Genomic DNA, 18,778 nt, shown 5'->3' with positions numbered 1-18,778 from the left:
ATCAAGTGGTAAGAGTCAGGCGTTTTAGGAATTTGGGGCAACTGGCCCAGACTACAGCTATTTTATTTGCCACCAAAAAAAAAAAAAAAAAAAAAAGGGCAAAGGGAAAAAGAAAAAGAGAAAAGTTCCTCCGCATAAAAGAGTAGAAAATATGCCTGTAAAACAGAAAATAATAACACTCTTGCTCTCTCTTTCTCCACCCACACATGATATCTGAATATAAGTAAAAATCAGGCATCCAGAATCATAAAGAGGCAAAACAAAAACACCTACAGGAAGCAAAAGGACACAGATGATTCCCAGGTTTGGTTTGCTGATTTGCAGATCAGAACAGGCCCCTGAAAATGGGGATGATGATGAAATCTGTGGCCAATTACACCACGCTGATGAATAAAAATTGTATAATTCCTTTATTATAAAAAAAAAAAGGCCAGGAGAAAAAAAAGAAAAGAGGCTAAAAACTAGGAGGAGAATCATCAGTACTCACATTGCTCTGACAATTCAGTTTTTTCACGGACACGGGCTTAAACGCTGAACTGAAACAGAATCTACTCTGGCAGATTTTTTTTTTCTAACTGGTTTCTTGAATTTGAATGACATGTAGAGGCCTTTCCAAGCCAGGCACAAAGTCAGGAAACCATAAATTTTTTCATGACAGATTTGATTAGATAAAAATATAAATCCTCTGTTATAGCAAAACACACTAAAAACGAAGTTACAAAGGATAGTTTGAAAAAATGTTGCAACATACATGACAGAGAAATAATAACCATAGTCTATAAAAAGAGCTTATGAATCAACAGGGAAAAGGCAAATAACCCATCAAAAACGGACAAAGGATATGAGTAGGCAATTCAGAGGAAAAGAAATGCAAATGGCTAGTAAACATGTAATGAGTCACTCCATCTGTCCAGTAATCAGAAAAATGCAAATTAAAATAAAAAATATTTTCTGCCCAACCGATTGCCAAATAAATGTAAAGATAGACAATAGCGAGTGATGGTAAGAATACATCATGAAGTGCCCTATCACAAGCTATACTGAGAGCATAGTCTGGTGCAGTCTGTTTTGAGAGTAATTGGGAGTACCCACCAACTTTTCAATTTTTACCTATCTTTTGAACAATCAGTGCTATCTCTAGGAAGACATCCTTCAAAAATATTCCTACACGTGCTCAAAAATATGTACATATGGATGTTTATTTTTAAAATTTGTAATAACCAAAAAAAAAAAGAGAAGCAGCCTAAATGTCCTTCAATAGAGAACAGACTGAACAAATTCATAGGATGTCCTTATTATGGAATACTCTTGCAGACATTAAAAGGATTCCTTTGATCTCTATGTGTACTTCAAAGATATCAAGATATATCAAGTGAAAAAAGCAAAAAGGGTCTGGAAGAACACACACCAAACTGTTAAGCATGGTTACAGTGATCTTGGGATAGGAAGAAGGGGGTAAAAAGAGATCTTTACTTTTTATCCTATAGGCTCCTATATTGTTTGATTTTTTTTTTCTGATGTGCAAGTACACATGCCATACATTTGCAATTTTTTTTAATATGGATATGTGCCTAGTGAATTCATCTATTTAGAAAATATTTGCAATTATGCTGGTTTCTCAGAACAAACAAACAAAAAGACATTTTTAAATACCCAGATGTTAACTGGTTAGCGCAAAGACCGGAGATCCCAAAGGCTCTGAAGGGTCAGCGCTGTAGAATTGAATCTCCTAATTAAAGGAGACAAGATGAGCAACCAGAGCAAACACAGGCTTTGGAGTCAAGCAGATCTGGTTCCAGTCCCGACCCTGCCCCTTTCTTTCTGTGACCGTGAGCAAATTACTTAGCCTCACTGGAGCTTGACAAAATGGAGATAAAAGTACAACCTTTTTTTTCTCCCCTTCTGATTTATGATATTACAGATGTCGGATGGACTAACAGGGCAGCTGAGAGACAGCAGGGAACTCAACAAGAGTTGTTTGCTTTCTGGATAGACCCAAAGAAATATTTCTAGGACCTTGTCTTGGCAGCAGCGTGTCAGGAGCTGCGGTGGGTGTGGGAGAGGGCTTTTTCATACAAAAGTTCTGGGCACCAGGGCCAGGATGATCAATTCTAGTAGCTGGGGCTACCTCGAGCAGTATCAGAATCACCTGCGGGACTTGTTAAAACTGTTGGTCTCCAACCCCAGAGTTTCTGATTCAGTAGGTCCAGGGTAGGGCTTGAGAGTTTGCTTTCCTAACAAGTTGGCAGGCGATACTAATGCTGCTGGTTTGGAGAACCCACCGACCTGGAGCATCAGTAACTGCTCCCGCCCCAGTGAATTTTAGGCTGCAGCAACCTCTTCCCCTACCCCTCTTCTTGGATGCTGTCTCTGCACCCTTCCACAGGCACCTAGAATGCCAGGACACTCCCTTGTCTCGCCCCTAGCCAGCCGATGGCCAACTTCTGCGGCCTGTGCTCCTCTCGCCAAGGTGATGGGGCAGCTGAGGAGAACCCAAGACTTTGAGCAGGGAGAGGGGGGGAGTCGAGGGGGCATGCTGAGAGCCAGAGCCAGTCCCAGCCCTGGCCTGGGTCCTGCCTGTTCCGTGTGCTCAGCACAAGGACGGGAAGTGTGTCCCCCTTCTGCCTAAGCAGATTGAGAAAGATAACTTTGTTAGCAGGAGAAGCCCGGGCCGAGGGGTCGTGCTCTATAGAACCGGCACAATCTGCTCTCATGCATGAGCTGCTCTATTCAATAGAGAGCCCAGCCTTGTCCTGACAACTCGTCTGTGCGGGAAATCCTCTCCCCAGTGAAAGTGCCCCACGATCCGCCCTCCACCCCACCCCTTGCCCCTCAGGGCACGGGAGCCCTTGAACCTCCGCCAAATGGCTGTGATGAAGAAGAATCTGTCTCGCAACCAAGCTGGCCAGGGAGGATGGACAGAGAGGGCCATGGCTCACCTTCCCAGGCGGCGCAAACAAGAAAAAGAAAGTATCGATCCCTGTGCTGGTGAAGCAAGGAACCCTTGATCCGAACCTTCTTCCTAATAGTGGGAATGGCAGTTACTATTTATCAAGTGCTTCCCAAATGCCAAATACTGAACTCAGTTTTACACGCGTTGCTTTATTTAATCACTACAACTCTTTGCGGTGGACACTGGTTCCCATTTTTCACAAGAAAAAACTGAGGCGGAGACATGGAAAGTCACTGATGCAAGATCAGGCAGCGGGCTAGTGGCGACGCTGAGACGGTCTCATTCCAAAGCCTGGCATCACAGCATCGCTGTTCAGTTTCCTACAAGAGGGAGGCCTCACCCTAAGGCCAGGTCTGGGGTTTGGGGGCTGGGAGACCAGATCCCCACGGTCCCCCTCTCCTTGAGCAGACATATGTGTGGTAAGCATCCTGTCAGGGCCCGTGCCTTATCCATCTTTGTGTTCCCAGCACAGTGCCAGGTACCGTGACAGCTGAGCAAAAAGGGTGTAGTGGTTATATGTATATGTATAACTGAATCACTTTGCTGTACACCTGAAACTAACACAACATTGTAAACCAGCTATACGTCAATTAAAAAAAATTGAAATTAAAAAAAATGTTTTTCAAGTATGTAGTGGAAAGGAAGGGCAAAGTGGCACGTTGGACGCTGGGTGGCATCTCGTTTCTCGGTGGTGCTGGAGTCTTAAAGACATGTGGGTGAACAAACCACACATGGACAGACAAGAGACAAAAGTTCCATTTCCCAGGCATTTCTGTCCTCGCCCACTCTGTTGCAGCCCCTCGGGCCTATTGCTGCCGCTGAGAACCTTCCCCAAACACCCTCATGCCTCCATCCCTCACCTTCTTCAACGTCTGCTCAAACCTTGCCTTCTCAGCGAGATCTGTGTCAGCACCACCTCCCCTCCACTGGCTCTCCCAATCCCCCCACACGTCCTGTCATATTTTTTCATACTTGGTAGCACTTATCACCTTCTCACCTACTATATTTCACTGGGTTATTGTATTTAATGAATATTATCTGCCTCACCCATAAAATATAAGATCTGCTGTGGCAGGGATCTTTGTTTTATTCACCGATGTGTCCCAAACACCTCGAAAGGTGGGAGTTTAAAAAATACTTGTTGAGTGAGTCTCCGAACATTGCTCACTAAGTCAGAGCCAGGTCTGAGACACTCAGGGAAGGGACCCGATTCACCCACAGCCCCTGGTCCTGGGTTTTTCAGAGCCCCATTCCCCTTCCACACCTCAGCAGCTAGAAGAGAGAGATTCTGAGTCCCCTAATTCCAGCCACTGGGATTGACTGAGGACAGTCCCCTCAGGCCCCATGTATCTGCCTGCCCTTCTACTCGTGCCAGGGCTCACCTGGTTCTCCCTAAAGAACCCTGCTGCTTATATAAGTCTACGCCCCCGACATGGAGGCACCGGAAAGTGCCTGGGGCCTCGGAGACATACCACAACATCAGAGCATCATTTCCACCCTGAGCCTGGTTTTCCTCATCTGTAAAATGAAGGGGTTGGAGCCAGTGATCTCTTCTGGTCTTTCCCAGTTCTGACACTCCCTGTGGTCAGGGTTCACTTAGAAACAGACCAACCCATGACGCTGGGGTACAGGACACAGCCGTACTCAGAGCAAGAGAAGATCACAGCAAACATAACCAACAAGTGAACAAGGATTCACAGCATTGCGTGGGTTATGTCGGTAGCCACCATCATCATAAAAAGTCTTTTTTACAAAACAGAAAGGCAGTTATTCGCATCTCTATTGCACAGATGAGAAAACCGAGACTCAGAGAAGCTGAGCAAATTGCCCACAAATAGGAAGCAAAAGAGCCACACCCAGAGTCGGGTCTCGTGACTACAAATACCATAATCTTTGCAAACACGTAACTGCTTCGCTATTTCCAAAATGCACCCTGGTAAAAGAATGCCACCATTAAATTATCCAAAATGTTAATAATCTATTCTAAGTGATTACCGAATATAAAATTAGAATTTGCATCTGAATGTGATTATGTCTCATGTTTTAACGATTTATTTACATCCAATAAAATAATAGGGCCATCATGAGAAGACATCCCACTGAAAGACCTGAGAAGCTGACTCTGATTCCTGGTAGGAAGAGACAACCCATCTCTCAGCAACAGCTAAGATGAGTCTCTCTCCCCATCTCTTTCAAAACATTCCTCAAGAGGTGTGGAATTAAGTGTTTACATTTCCAACGACTTTGCAGCTGACAACAAAAATAATTCAATCAATTGGGCACTATTAGTAGAAAGTCTTCAGTGTCAACAGAATAAAAAAGCAAAGGAAGTGCTCAATTAGAAAGCTGGATTCATCCAAACCTGAGAAACTAATTGGTTCAGAGCCATGAGGACGTTCCCTGTTTTTCCAGATGCAAGTACGTGCTCTACTATCATCTCTCACACAAAGATGTCAGGAGCTGGAGCCACCCCACCACAGTAGCCAAATTGGTCTGGGATGCCCCGGATGAGTAAAGTTCATTTGGAAGGTTGTGGAATGTCTCAGGGAAAGCACAAGCTTCAGGAATCAATATTTACTGAATGTTCTCAAAAGAAAGAATGATTGGGTTTCCTCTCATCTCTGACTTCTGGCCTTATTGATATTGGGAACAATCTTGACCGTCTGTTTTTTGTTGTTTTTTTTTTTTAATTAATTATTTATTTATTTATTTATGGCAGTGTTGGGTCTTCGTTTCTGTGTGAGTGCTTTCTCTAGTTGTGGCGAGTGGGGGCCACTCTTCATCTCGGTGTGCGGGCCTCTCATTATCGCGGCCTCTCTTGTTGCGGAGCACAGGCTCCAGATGCGCAGGCTCAGCAATTGTGGCTCACGGGCCTAGTCGCTCCGCGGCATGTGGGATCTTCCCAGACTAGGGCTCGAACCCGTGTCCCCTGCATTGGCAGGCAGATTCTCAACCACTGCGCCACCAGGGAAGCCCGACCGTCTATTTTTAACTGAGGGATTCCCTAGAAGGCATTGTCTCAATCAGTGCAGGCCCTCAAACCTAGAAGTTGGAAAGAAATCAGAATTCTAAAGTAAATAAGGCTGTGGGCTAATGAATGTTTTAATAAAAATGGAAGTTAAGACACACAACATTGGTACCATCCTCCTTCAAACTGCCCCCATCAAAATGCAATATGCCCACGACACCAGAAAGGACAGGTAATAAGAGGTGTGGCTAAAGCAAGCACCCTTTTCCCCTGGCTTATTCTCAAAGTTGCCTTCGATTTAGTATCATACGTTGCAGATTTCCTAAAACAATCCCAGTGTCAACCATTTTTGCTCCATTGTTTCCACAAATAAGCTTGTAGAATAAAATGCCCCAATTTTTGTTTTGGAAAATGTGGTCAAAACAACCATTTTCTATACCAGTGCAATAGACAGTCCCAGACAGTGGAAAGGGAGCAGGCTCAGAGAGGCAGAGGACATGCATTCATGCCCTCCACACTAGCTTCCCAAGCATCATTCCTCATTGGTATTTCATCCAAGAGCCTCTTGGTAAGCAAAATCATCATACCCCTATTCCACAGATGGAGGCACTAAAGTCTAAAGCTGTCACTGACGTTGCATAATCCCCTTGATTCTTCGGCTTCTCAAAAGTATTTGTAATTATGGGTGAAACAAAGTGGGAAATGTCATTGCCTTGACAAATGGTGCCAGAATTCTTTGGAGTATTAAGACTCCTTTTCAAAGAGGGAGACTGCCCTGCTGAAAGCTATGAGACTCAAGAACAAACCACCAATGGAAGATGAAATATCATCCTTTAAAGGGACCAGCTGACCTCTTGCTGGGGTGACTTTGGCCCAGTCTGACTCGGTGACCTCTGACTGTCCTTACATCCCTAAGATTCTCTAAGCTGACAAAAAGGCGCTAGGAAACCATCCCCAGGGCTCATGCCCTCTGGAGAGAAGCCAAAGATTTCCTGTTGTAGAAGGCCAGTCTGCTGCTAAAAGAAACTTTTGGAGACTGCAGAAGCCCCAGCTAAGCTTTCCCACATCAGCTTTTCCCCACCCCTCCTCCCATCAGTGCCTAACGCAGCTCTCCCATTCTCTCTCTCCTATTGTTTTCCAACATCCCTCCCTTCATAAAAGCTGTCTGGCTGGGAGCTTAAAATATTGCTGGACAGTAAAACCTACCCATCAGGGCCAATCCAGTCATATCTGCTCAGTCGTGCAGCACAGTAGGGGCGGGGTAGAGAAGCGGGAGGTGGGCTTTTAGGCACCAAAGGAAATTTTGAGGCCAAGCTCGCCATTTTACTGCTGAGCGCCAAGAGAAGAAGAGAGTACATATTTCTCCGGGGGACCCTACTCCTATTGGCAAGTTTTCCATGGGTGATATTAGTTTGCAGGCTTCCCACGCCCCCCTCCTTTCCCAGCCTAACCTAAGGGCTATATCTGGAATTCTCCACAAGGAAAAAGGTTGCCACTAAAGTTTGGTCTTGGACTGGGATGTCTGGACTTAGAGTCCAATTCCGAAAACCTTCTTGGAATTGCCCTAAGAGTTGGCAGAGGTTTGGAAGGGAAAGAAATGTAGGACTTGGGGGCACAAGGGTGGGGTGGTGGCAGAGATGTCCAAATTATTACTACAACTTGACTTTTTAAGGCCTTTCATTTTTCAGAATGAATTAACCTGCCCCCAGTTATCCTGAGGGACCTCAACCAAGTATTCGAGGTTTATGAAAGATTTCTGTAATTTTTCACCTAAACTCTGCAACAGGAGTGATAGTAATCATTGTTGAGTGCTGTGGGTGTAGGACAGGCTTCATGCTCAGCATTCTTGATGTTGGAGCATTTACTAGAACACAGGGATGGGTTTGCTAAGGACCATTAAACTCTTCCTGGGAGCAGGTTCCGTGGTCCCTACAAGAGCTGGAGGTTAAAGGGGCTGCTCTAGAAACACGGAGGCGTAGTCACACTCCCTTACCCACCAGGGTGGTAAGCGGCCTCTAATCCTTTTTGTGGAACTTGTTAACACGAATGTGTATGTGTAGTTCTGCCTCTTAAAAGGCAGGAGAAGGCAATGCTATCCTGGAAATCACCCTGGGCTTGAAGCTGAAGACCAGGGCTCACATCCCGGCTCTGCCCTGACTGGCTGACCTCCCCTCTTGGGAGACTTACTTAACCTCTCACTCCGTCTCCCATCCTGGTAACGGGGGCTGATAACGCCTAGTTCCCTGGTTCTCAAACATCCATCTGTAGACCCGTCAGTTCTGGTCCGAGATGAATTTGTCAGCAGCCTGTGACAAAAATGTGACAATAACGTAGTAAACAATGTAGTAAATTTTTCACCAAGTTAAATGTGTTTGATTTAAAGGCCTGTCTTTTATTCTGAAATTATGTCCTGCCTAGGTTTATGGTATTAAAATTCCCCTTTTATGAAATGATGGTGAAAAGACTGCAGTCATAGTTAGCAATTAAATAAGTTTTAGGTCCTTGTTTGGCAAAATAAGGAGTCAGTAGCTCTATGTTGGTTACCCTATTTTGTTGTTGTTATTGTACTAGTCTCTGAAATCCAAGTCTGAGGGCCACTGGCATAGTTCACAGGTTGTTATGAGGACTGAAACAAGATTTGCTAAAATGTATCATTTATAAATAGATAAGGGCTACCCAAACATAAGGTGTTATTTCAATCATTACTTAAAACCATAATCCTCTAGTGGGGTGTGTTCTGGTGGATACCCTGGGGGTGGAGGCTTGGACTCTGGCAGCTTATTTTCCACCTGTAATAGATTTTCACAAGCAAATTAAAACAGAGAATTGTCTCTTTGATGAAGAGAAATCCTTTGGTTTAGATTTTGCCCCACTCTAGTGGAACAGTTTGCCCAGATTTACTCTGATCTGACTTCCTTTAATTATAATTTTCATTTTTAGAAGTGGAGAACCCAAGACACTTTTCCTTAGCACCTCTAAAGCTTTTCTCCTTAACAACATAGTTGGCCTGCTTCAATAGCATGAAATTGGAAAGATTTTGTCCTGAGTTATAGTTTCTCTTCTTCCATTATATTATAAGAAATTTTGTAACTAGACATTAAAAAAAAAAGTAAGAAAGAAAACCACTCAAACAATCCTAGCATTGCAGGGTGGGTATGGAAGGACACAGCTCTGTCTGGTTTTAGTTTGGAAATTATGAATGGGTTGGTCAAGAGGGTCTTCATGTGTCATGAACATGTGTCATGACACTCATGTGTCAAGAATTATTGGCCCTGGTTTATAGCTTTAATTTTATATAAAACGCTACCTCAAAATAGCTAGTTTTGGATCAATTTACTATTCTTTTTGGGAATTTACCATTTCTTTGCAAGTTGTCAGTCTCCCACTGCTAGCCGCAGCGAAGAGGACTGGAGTTCCCTAGGCTATACATAATACTGGTATTACATGCACTCAGGGATTGAGAATTTCAGGTTTCAAATGATTACCATTATTCCTATCCACTGGAATCTATGGAGCTCCCAGTCTGTAAGGTCTTTGTTCTGTGTCATGATGGTTCACGGAGGATAAAGACAAAATGGTCCCTGTCCTCCAAGAGCTTTTGATCCTAAAAAGGGGAAACAAGACTGGTAGACATACAGTCCTGAGAGCTTGTACTCGCCACACACATTCATGTGGGTACATGAGTGAAATACACACAAAATCCCAAAGGGACTAATATGGTACAAGTAAGATTGTAAACTGAGTTGATATATCACTGCGGATAAGGCATCAACACCACTAGATTTAGAGTTCGTTAAAGCCAGACTTGATCTCATAGGAGTAAATTACACAAATTATTGTTTTGACATGAATTTTAGATTGAACTTTTTGGTTAAAAAAACCTTGGATTTTCCTGGTTCTTCCACCAGTAGGATTTATGCTTGGGCTGTTTACCTGATTGTGGTGTTTTCCACTTTTTTCCAGAAGGCAATGGGAATGGCTGCCACTCTTTAATAGGACAAATACTAGATTTAGCTGCAGTTTGAGGAGTGTTAAAGGTAGAAGTATAACTACATACATGTGACTGGGACTCTGAAAGTCTGGTTTTGAGTAGAGGACCCTCTCCCACTCTCAATTCCCCATTCCTAAATGGAACTCTCCCCAATGTCAGAGTCATGACTGGGGATGCCACAGCTGCTCTCACCTTTCCAGGAGGAGAGAAGCTGCTGGAGGATGCCTTGCCTAACTAGAAGTTTCTGGTCCAAGCGGATCAACACTCTCTGCTCTTCACCAAGAAACAGCTGAGAGCATAGCTTGGGCATTGTTCACACCTGCAATCAGTATCTGCCACCAAGTTCTGTCTGGCCGGGCTCCAAAGCACAGGTTGGAAGGAAGCTTATCCTCTCCTAAAGATGAAAATCCCACCTAATTTAAGATACCACTTTTCATCACTCATTCCAGTGTTTAGCAAATATCCCTGTCATTAAATGTGGTGGGTGTATTCCTCTGGCCCCATGGACTTCTGATCCTATAAGGTGGGGCACAGCTGGAGAAGCCTGGACCAGCATCTCTAGCATGGGCTCATGCCCTGGTCTGAGGGCAGTGATGAGTAAACGTCACAGTGCTAGAGAAGTTCAACATGGGGAACATCAGCTGAGGTGGAGGTGTTGATCAGAGTCTTTCGGAGATTACCAGCTTGCCCCACAGGTTTGCACTGGACAAATGACCCAGTTTGCACACATCACCCCTGTCAGTTCAATCCCATGTTCATTAGTCATTGCTGTTGCTAGGGGCATTATATACTAGCATGTTTAATGGTATTTTTTTTTCCTACAGACCAAATTTTAGCTCTATTAAAATAGCCACAGTTATAGACCCTAAACCCTTTTCATTCTGTGGGACACTAAAACTGTCTTAGTGGACTTTCCTCACCCTGTAACATGATTTCTTCCCAAAGCACTCTTCCCATTCTTTGGGTTTAAAAGAGTAATAATAATAATAATATATATATACTGCTCTCAAGTTGTAAAGCTATTAAGAAAGGTTTCCAGATTTCAACCTAGAGAAGAGAGAACGTAAATTAAGAGTACAGGAGTCACAAAGAAAGAAAGGTGGGAGAGTTGCAACATTGCTGATTTTGACACTGGAGAAAGAGGGCCACAAGCCAAGGAACGTGGGCAGCCACGAGAAGGTGAAAAAGACAAAGAAACTGAAACTCCTCTGGAGCCCCCAACAAGGAACACGGTCCTGTTGAGACCTTGATTTTAGCTCAGTAAGGTACATGTTGCTCACGTAACCCACAGAACTGTAAGAAAATCATTTTGTATTGTTTTAAGCCACTGGGTTTATGGTAATCTTACCATAGCAGAAAAAAACTAATACGTTGTCCTTTAAAAAAAAAAAAAAAAAAAAGAGTACAGGAGTCACAAAATTGTATAGCTACAATCACAGGCAATGTATCTTAATGGGGCAACAGAAAGAACCCAGCCTTTGGGATCAGACAGACAGAACCACTACTATTTAGCTGTCTGATCTTAGAAAAATTATTTAACCTCTCTGAGCCTCAGTTTTCTCATGTGGTGGAATCAAATTAGTTAAACACTTATCAAGCTCTCGTTATGTTCTGGGCTCTGTGACAGGCATTGAGTATATAGCAGTAAATAAAACAGGTGTGGTCCATACCCTCATGAAGATTACGGTCTAGCAGGATCAAACTGAATGAAAAAATGTAACGTCAAAGGTCTGTCATAAAGCAGATATTCAAAAAAAATGTTTCCTTCCACTTCCAACATTCAATCATTACATACCCTAACACAGTCAAAAGTAAGGTGACGACGGGCAATTTCATACATAGCAAAATTTTGTTGGGAGCCCAGACACAAATGGATTAGAATATTTCTTCAGCATTATGCCTCATGAACCTCAATTCAGCTTGCGGTTCTGATTTAAATCCATGTAACCATGGGTTTCTATTTATGATCAACAATGAATCCTTATTTTGGGGTGGAGTTCAAGGCTTATGCAGATACTGCCTCATTTATCCTTTCAGGCAGCTTGTGAAGTGAACCCATTTTACAGATGAGGAAACCAGTGGAAGCAGATTCTTTTACGCTTCTTTCGTTGCCTAATACTAGTCTGCACAGAGGAAGCACTCAGTACATGCTGTTTACGCGTTGAACGTGCCAGTCACTCAGGAAGGAGAGGTACCCTGAGAGTTTGCAAAGAGAGGCTGATTCGAGATTGCATTGTAGCGGCTCAGCTTTGCCCTCTCCTTCCTGCAGGCGGGTGAGACATGGGCGACTGGAGTTTCCTGGGGAACATCCTGGAGGAGGTGAATGAGCACTCCACGGTCATCGGCCGCGTGTGGCTCACAGTGCTTTTCATCTTCCGGATCCTCATCCTTGGCACGGCCGCGGAGCTCGTGTGGGGGGACGAGCAGTCCGACTTCGTGTGCAACACCCAGCAGCCAGGCTGCGAGAATGTCTGCTACGACGAGGCCTTCCCCATCTCCCACATCCGCCTCTGGGTCCTGCAGATCATCTTCGTCTCCACGCCGTCGCTGGTGTACGTGGGGCACGCGGTGCACCACATCCGCATGGAGGAGAAGCGCAAGGAGCGCGCGGCCGAGGAGCTGGGCCAGCAGTCGCCTGGCAACGGTGGCGGCGAGAGGGCGCCCCTCCCAGCGGACCAGGGCAGCATCAAGAAGGGCAGCGGCAGCAGCAAAGGCACCAAGAAGTTCCGGCTGGAGGGGACCGTGCTGAGGACCTACGTCTGCCACATCATCTTCAAGACCCTCTTTGAAGTGGGCTTCATCGTGGGCCACTACTTCCTGTACGGTTTCCGGATCCTGCCTCTCTATCGCTGCAGCCGGTGGCCCTGCCCCAACGTGGTGGACTGCTTCGTGTCACGGCCCACCGAGAAAACCATCTTCATCCTGTTCATGCTGTCCATGGCCTCTGTGTCCCTCTTCCTCAATATTATGGAGGTGAGTTACCTGGCCCTGAAGAAAATCCGATCTACCTTCAAGAAGCCAGTGGAGCAGCCACTAGGGGAGATTCCTGAGAAGTCCCTCCACTCCATTGCTGTCTCCTCCATCCAGAAGGCCAAGGGCTACCAGCTCCTCGAAGAAGAGAAAATCGTGTCCCATTATTTCCCTTTTACTGAGGTTGGGATGGTGGAGGCCAGCCCACTTTCTGCCAAGCCTTTCACTCAGTTCGAGGAGAAGATGGGCACCGGGCCCCTAGGGGACTTGTCCAGGGCCTACCAAGAGACACTGCCTTCCTACGCTCAGGTGGGAGCCCAGGAGGGGGAGGAGGAGGGGCAGCCTGCGGAGGCGGGAGAAGAACCAGAGGTGCGAGCAGAACCGGAGGCGGGAGAGAAGAGTCAGGAGGCAGAGAGAGTGAGCACGGAAGGCCAGGAGACCCTGGCCGTGCTGGAGGGGGAGAAAATGGAGACCCCCGAAGTGGAGAAGGAGGTTGAGAAAGAAGAGCTGACGCCTGAGACGGTATCACAGCAGGGGCTGCCGCCTGAGAAGGCGCCTTCACTGTGTCCGGAGCTGCCCGGGGATGACCCCAGACCCCTGAGCAGGCTGAGCAAAGCCAGCAGCCGCGCCAGGTCAGATGATCTAACGGTATGAAGCGGCGCCAAAGGAAGAAAGAAAAGAAAACACCCGAGCTAACATATGGCAAGATGAAACCTAAAGTTGCCAACATGCTTTGAGTCTTCTGTCCCTCCCCTCACACCCACCCCGGTTGGACAGGCACTGCGGTAGAACTGTGCATGCCAGACAACTAGGAAACTGCCTTTCCTGTATATAAAGGCTATCCAGATAAACCCATTGTCCCATCAAAGTTCCCAATCTCATGACTGCCCTGCCCCGCTACGCCACAGGGAATTCTGCTTTCATCCCCATGTCCCCTTAGAAATCCTTCCAATCAGAATTGTGCTTGTCTCATAGCTTTTCACCAGTCTCGTCTCAAGCTCACAAACTCCGCTGAACTTTATCACCCCAGCACTTCCCTAGCAGACACCGTGTGACATATATCAGGGATCCCAAACTTAAACGCCTACAGGATGCAGGCCGGTGGTTGAAATTGGTGAAGTGCGCCTGTTCTAATGCCATGGGAGAGCCGGGGCTGTGAAATTTGGAAAGCAGAGGGCAACTGCTGCTCATTTCCAGGCAGCGATTACCAGACGGTGTTACCTGGCCATCTGATTTTTCAAGAGAAGCCAGAAATCGAAACGTTTAAGTGAAGTTTCCCACATTTTTAATGTTGCCAGCTAAATTTTAAATATGCCATGTGGGCCAAAGAAAATGTGTGCAAGCCAAATTTAACCTGTGGGGCACCAATTTGCAAGTTCAGCTTATACTCATGAGCCCAGCTTTCCTATGGAATTGGTCATATTATTCAGGGTCTCAACTTGTTCCTGTGGCTTACAAACCTCATTTCACCATTTTGGAGTGTTTGGTTTAAATCATCAGTCTAGGAGATGTCCAGAGTTCTCACTGGCCTTTCTTGTGGGTCACTGTAGCCCCTGGGTTCTGATGTAATTACATCCCTTGTATTGGTGGGAATTCTGCACTGGGCGCTCTCAGAAAAGGAGAACAAACCCCATAGCCTCTCCCTGAACTGAAAAGGCTTTGAACCCTGGTCGCAGTTTTCCTCCCTGAAGCAAAGGCGGTCCTTTTCTTTCCTGTCCTCTTCCAACATCAGTGCTCAGCCTGAAATCTACACCTCCTTTCATCAGGGGCTGGGAGCAAGCCCAGCTCTGAGCCAGACGATACCTGCCTACTGGCCTGTCTTGAGGAGATCAACCCTCAGGCCTTGCTCAGGCAAAAGACATGTACAAAAAGGACCATCAGAGTGGCACTAGAGAGAGCCTCTTCCAAACTGGGAACACAAACAGCCAGGGTCTCAAAGTCTAGCCCCAGGCCAGACTTCATCCCCGGAAGGGACATAAAGGCTTAACAAGGGAACAACAGGGATCTTGAAAGTCTCCTACCCTTTATCCCCACAACCAACTCTCTTCAAACAGAGTCCAGTCAGGGAAAATCCTCAGGTATAAGTACATATTTCACACAGGGAGCAATTTTACCTAGAGCCAATCAGTTCCCAGAGCAGAGGGAGAAATTGATATCCAAGCTGGTCCATCTAAAACAAAGCTATGCTTCATGGGCTGCAGTGCCAAGGCTAAGACAGGAGGGAGAGAAACCACAATTGGGCTATGGACCGGAGACCACCAGGGTACCCAGAAAAAACTGCCTTCATCCTATCTTCCCCCCAACCAGCACCATCCCAAAGAATGCAAATCCCTTGTGCTGCCCTCTGTTTACCACCTTCCTTTTAAGATATTCATTCTAGATACGCTCTTCTAGAGCAAAGCCTCCTCCAAAACTATTCCTCCCCTGTGACAGTATTCCCATTCCTTGATACTCCATTCTAAAGCAAAATGGTCTAAAAATTAAATTCATTCTAAGGTATGATTTTTTTTTTTGTAATTAATCCAGGGAAAATTTACATTTTAAAAGAGAAAGCCTAAATGTATTTTACCTAGGTTAATCCGAAGTGACAAACTTTCAGTGAAGGAATGTATCAGGCAATGGACAGTTGAATAGAAGAGGTGTATTTGTCTTGTAGACAGGTGACGTTCTGGCTACTACTTGAATCTTTCTTCCCCTTGCAATCAACACTATTCCAGACAGACTTTCTTCAGCATGATGACAGAAGTAACAAAATCCCAGGCCTGAGAACCAGAGACATCATTGCACTCTCCCTAATGGCTGCACTATTGCTCCTACAGTTTTGCTCCTGAAGACCCATTTTAAGAAGATGTAAACTCAGAGCCTGAAAATAGCTTGATCATTACCAGAATAAAGTGTCTATATCAACTAGGACTTAATCCAAAAGAGAAAAGAAAAAAACTGCATCTTGTTCCAAGTGAAAACTGCTGGTGCTCTTTGGAACCAGCTGTAGAGGTGTAGGTGAGGGCTGCTTGTCTCCTTGTCTTGCTGGGGCCTGAGTGTGTGAGTGTATTTCCTTGAAGGAAGCTGCATCCTGCTTCAGTGTCTGTACCTACCCCACCAGAGGAGAAGTTGCCATTTTCCCTCTCAGTCTTCCCAACAAACAAGGAAACTTATTTTGGAAGAAACAGACACAGGCATCAAGGGACCAGGATTTTTTTTTCTATTTCTGCCATTTGGTAGCTGTGTTATTGTCATCTCTTAACCTCTCTGTACCTCAGTTTTCTGTCTACAAACTAGAGATGGCATTTACCACCAATGTACCTCCAGGGGTATCAGAAGGATTAATAAGTTAGCTGCCAAGTCTAGAGCCTGTTGAGTGGTGTCTGAGAGATTCCTCCAGCAGCAGGGAGACTGGGAAGAAGGGCAGGTGGGTAGCTTCTATCTGACTCTCCCAACCTACCTTGCAGTTATCTGGTGAGAGTTTTTCAATGTGGAATAGACACTCAGGAGATCCGTTCTCTCAGAGAAGGCTCAAAACAGAATCTTGACACCATATGTTTGGTAGGAACGTATTTGACCTTGAAAAATGGCTGGGGACAGATAGGCAATTACTTTCTACCCATGGAAAATGTCACTTCATGCCTCACCTTAAGCTGCCACACAACTGCTGCCAGGTTCCATTCACAGGCAGTGGTGTGTCTGTGGAGGACCTTACCCTGTACAGCTGGATCCCTCAGTATCTCTTCTGAGGCAAATAATTATGACTGACTCAAGATGATAATCGCCCCTGGGCTGCATGAAGGCCAAGCTTTAAATCCTAATCCTGGTCCTTCCCCTGTTAGATTAAACCTTTACAGTATGTGGATCTACCAATAAAAAAAAGCACTGGACAGCATGGCATCAAAAGCGCAGCTCTCTCCAGAATAAAAGGGCTAATTGCCTAATCGCAGTTATAACACCTCCATCAGGGGAGATCTATGACCAGGAGGGATAGAGTTACTCAAGTTCAGTTAGAAAGTTTCAAGCTTGGCTCTGTAATCCCTAGGCCTCATATTTGGGGCATCATAGAAAGGCCTGTCTGCTTTTCATCATGACTTTGTTACTTGGCACCCAGAGGAAGCATGCAACACAGAAATGGACAAATACTCCTGAAGATCAGTTCAACCTGGGGATCAGATTTTCCCACAAAGAACACTGACGTTCAAATCAGAAGTGTGGGCTGCACCTCTCTGATTCTGGGAACCCCAAGATGTCATTTACCTGCTCGATATGACAATTTTCCTTAGGTTAATTGTGGGTAATAAGTTCTGCCCCTCCTCCACAAGATAGATCAAGTGAATTGATATGCAAGAAACACTAGGAACATGCTAGAAGAAATAAGTGATTTTTTTTTAAAACTCACTCATTTGGAAATAAAAGGAAAGGGAAGTAGGTGTTATCCAAATCTGTTGTAAGTCCTTTTTGTAAAATGTATACTGAAGCAATAACAGCCACCACTTTCATAAACTGCACAGATTGTTAACTAAGAGACTGATTAAAAGTGAGCCAGTGAGTAAAGTGAAGGAAGAAAATGGGAGTGGTGGGGGGAGGTCAATTCTTCTGTCGTTTTAAATTCCTGAGAATTATAGTGCAAAAAAAGAACATCTTTAATCATGCAAGAAATTCATTGCTGAAAGTGGTGCTGCAAGGACTCTGCTTACTAGGGCTCGTGTATAGAGATGCACCAGCCCCTCAGACAGTCTCTGATTCAGGGCAGAAGGGAGTTCATGGAGGCTGAAAGGGCTACATACAGCAGCTCTTTAGTCCAGGCCATGGGGAAGGCCTGGGGCGAGACGGGTGTAAACAGCTGCTGTTCCTGAGTTCCTGAGGAGGGTCACTGGGGCATGCCCAGGTAAGAATGAGCATACCACCCACACAGCACCTCCCATCCCCCCCCACCTCCTCCTCTCTCCTTCCTCTAACCCTGAGTTACCCCTCTACGCATATTGTGCGCAAATGATCACACAACCCAAGGTAGCAAAGTGTAGATGAAAAACGTTTGCCTGGTTGGATGGAAACTACTCTTAAACATAAATACAATCTGTAAAGCAAAGTAGCTGTGTACCTAGAACTGATAGTGAAATAGGCACAGAGAGTTTTCCGTCTTGTAATTATCATATTACAACTAAATATGTAATTGGGGGAGGAAGGAGAAAAAGGAAATAAAATTCTAGGTTCAGCAGTTAAATAAGAGGAAAGATTTTTTATGAAAGATAAGTCATCTCCACTGCCCTAGACATTGCTGCTCCCAAAGCCAGGAGAGAGCGGTACTCCACTGTAGCCAATGAGGTAACAGTGGGATATACTGTAGCCTCCAGCCCCATGCATTCTGGAAGTTCTCCCGGGCAGACAAAGTATATTATGGAAGAATTCATAAAGTCTCCTGGAGGGAAAAGTAGATGGCGTCACTGCCTTTTTCTGCAAATTTTCCATCTATGAAACAGGATTAATAAAGACTCAGCTAAGAAATGTGTTCACAACAAACTTCTTGGGGAAAATCTCTGGCAAAGGCATTATTGGGATTGTGTCCTGAATTCTCCAACCTTCCACATCTTTATGTCAGAGCTAATAGTTACATGTTAGACTGTTACAAAACAATAAAACTAACTTGACTTTTCACCATCTTTGTTTTTTCTTTTGACCTGTCAGTCATGCTACCCTGTGAAGAGTAGTTTCTGGTGTTCTTCCTTTGAAATTAAGGGGTTGAGGGACAAGAGCACTGGGGGACCGGGAGGGGCCGTGATAAGCTGGTAAACGTGTAACAACCAGATCTTTCCAGGGTAAAGAGGCCTTGGTTTGTAGTGTTTGCCAATTTCCTTGCTATAAATTCTCCCACCATCACCAATTTCAACCTACCAACATAATGTCACTAGAC

General features: G+C 45.1%; 1 protein-coding gene across 1 annotated transcript; it reads left to right on the top strand.

The window, feature by feature from the left end:
* Nucleotides 1–1,197: 1,197 nt before the first annotated feature.
* GJA8 (gap junction protein alpha 8) lies at nt 1,198–17,218 on the top strand. Its single transcript, XM_082459382.1, has one exon. It carries the CDS (start codon nt 12,193–12,195, stop codon nt 13,534–13,536), a length of 1,344 nt encoding a protein of 447 aa, XP_082315508.1. The 5' UTR covers nt 1,198–12,192; the 3' UTR covers nt 13,537–17,218.
* The last annotated feature ends 1,560 nt before the right edge of the window (nt 17,219–18,778 follow it).

The sequence above is a fragment of the Balaenoptera physalus genome, assembly GCF_965194825.1.
Source record: "Balaenoptera physalus genome assembly, chromosome: 1".
Taxonomy (NCBI): Eukaryota; Metazoa; Chordata; class Mammalia; order Artiodactyla; family Balaenopteridae; genus Balaenoptera; species Balaenoptera physalus.
The sequence above is the reverse complement of the archived record's forward strand: the minus strand, read 5'-3'. Positions and strand labels throughout refer to the sequence as shown.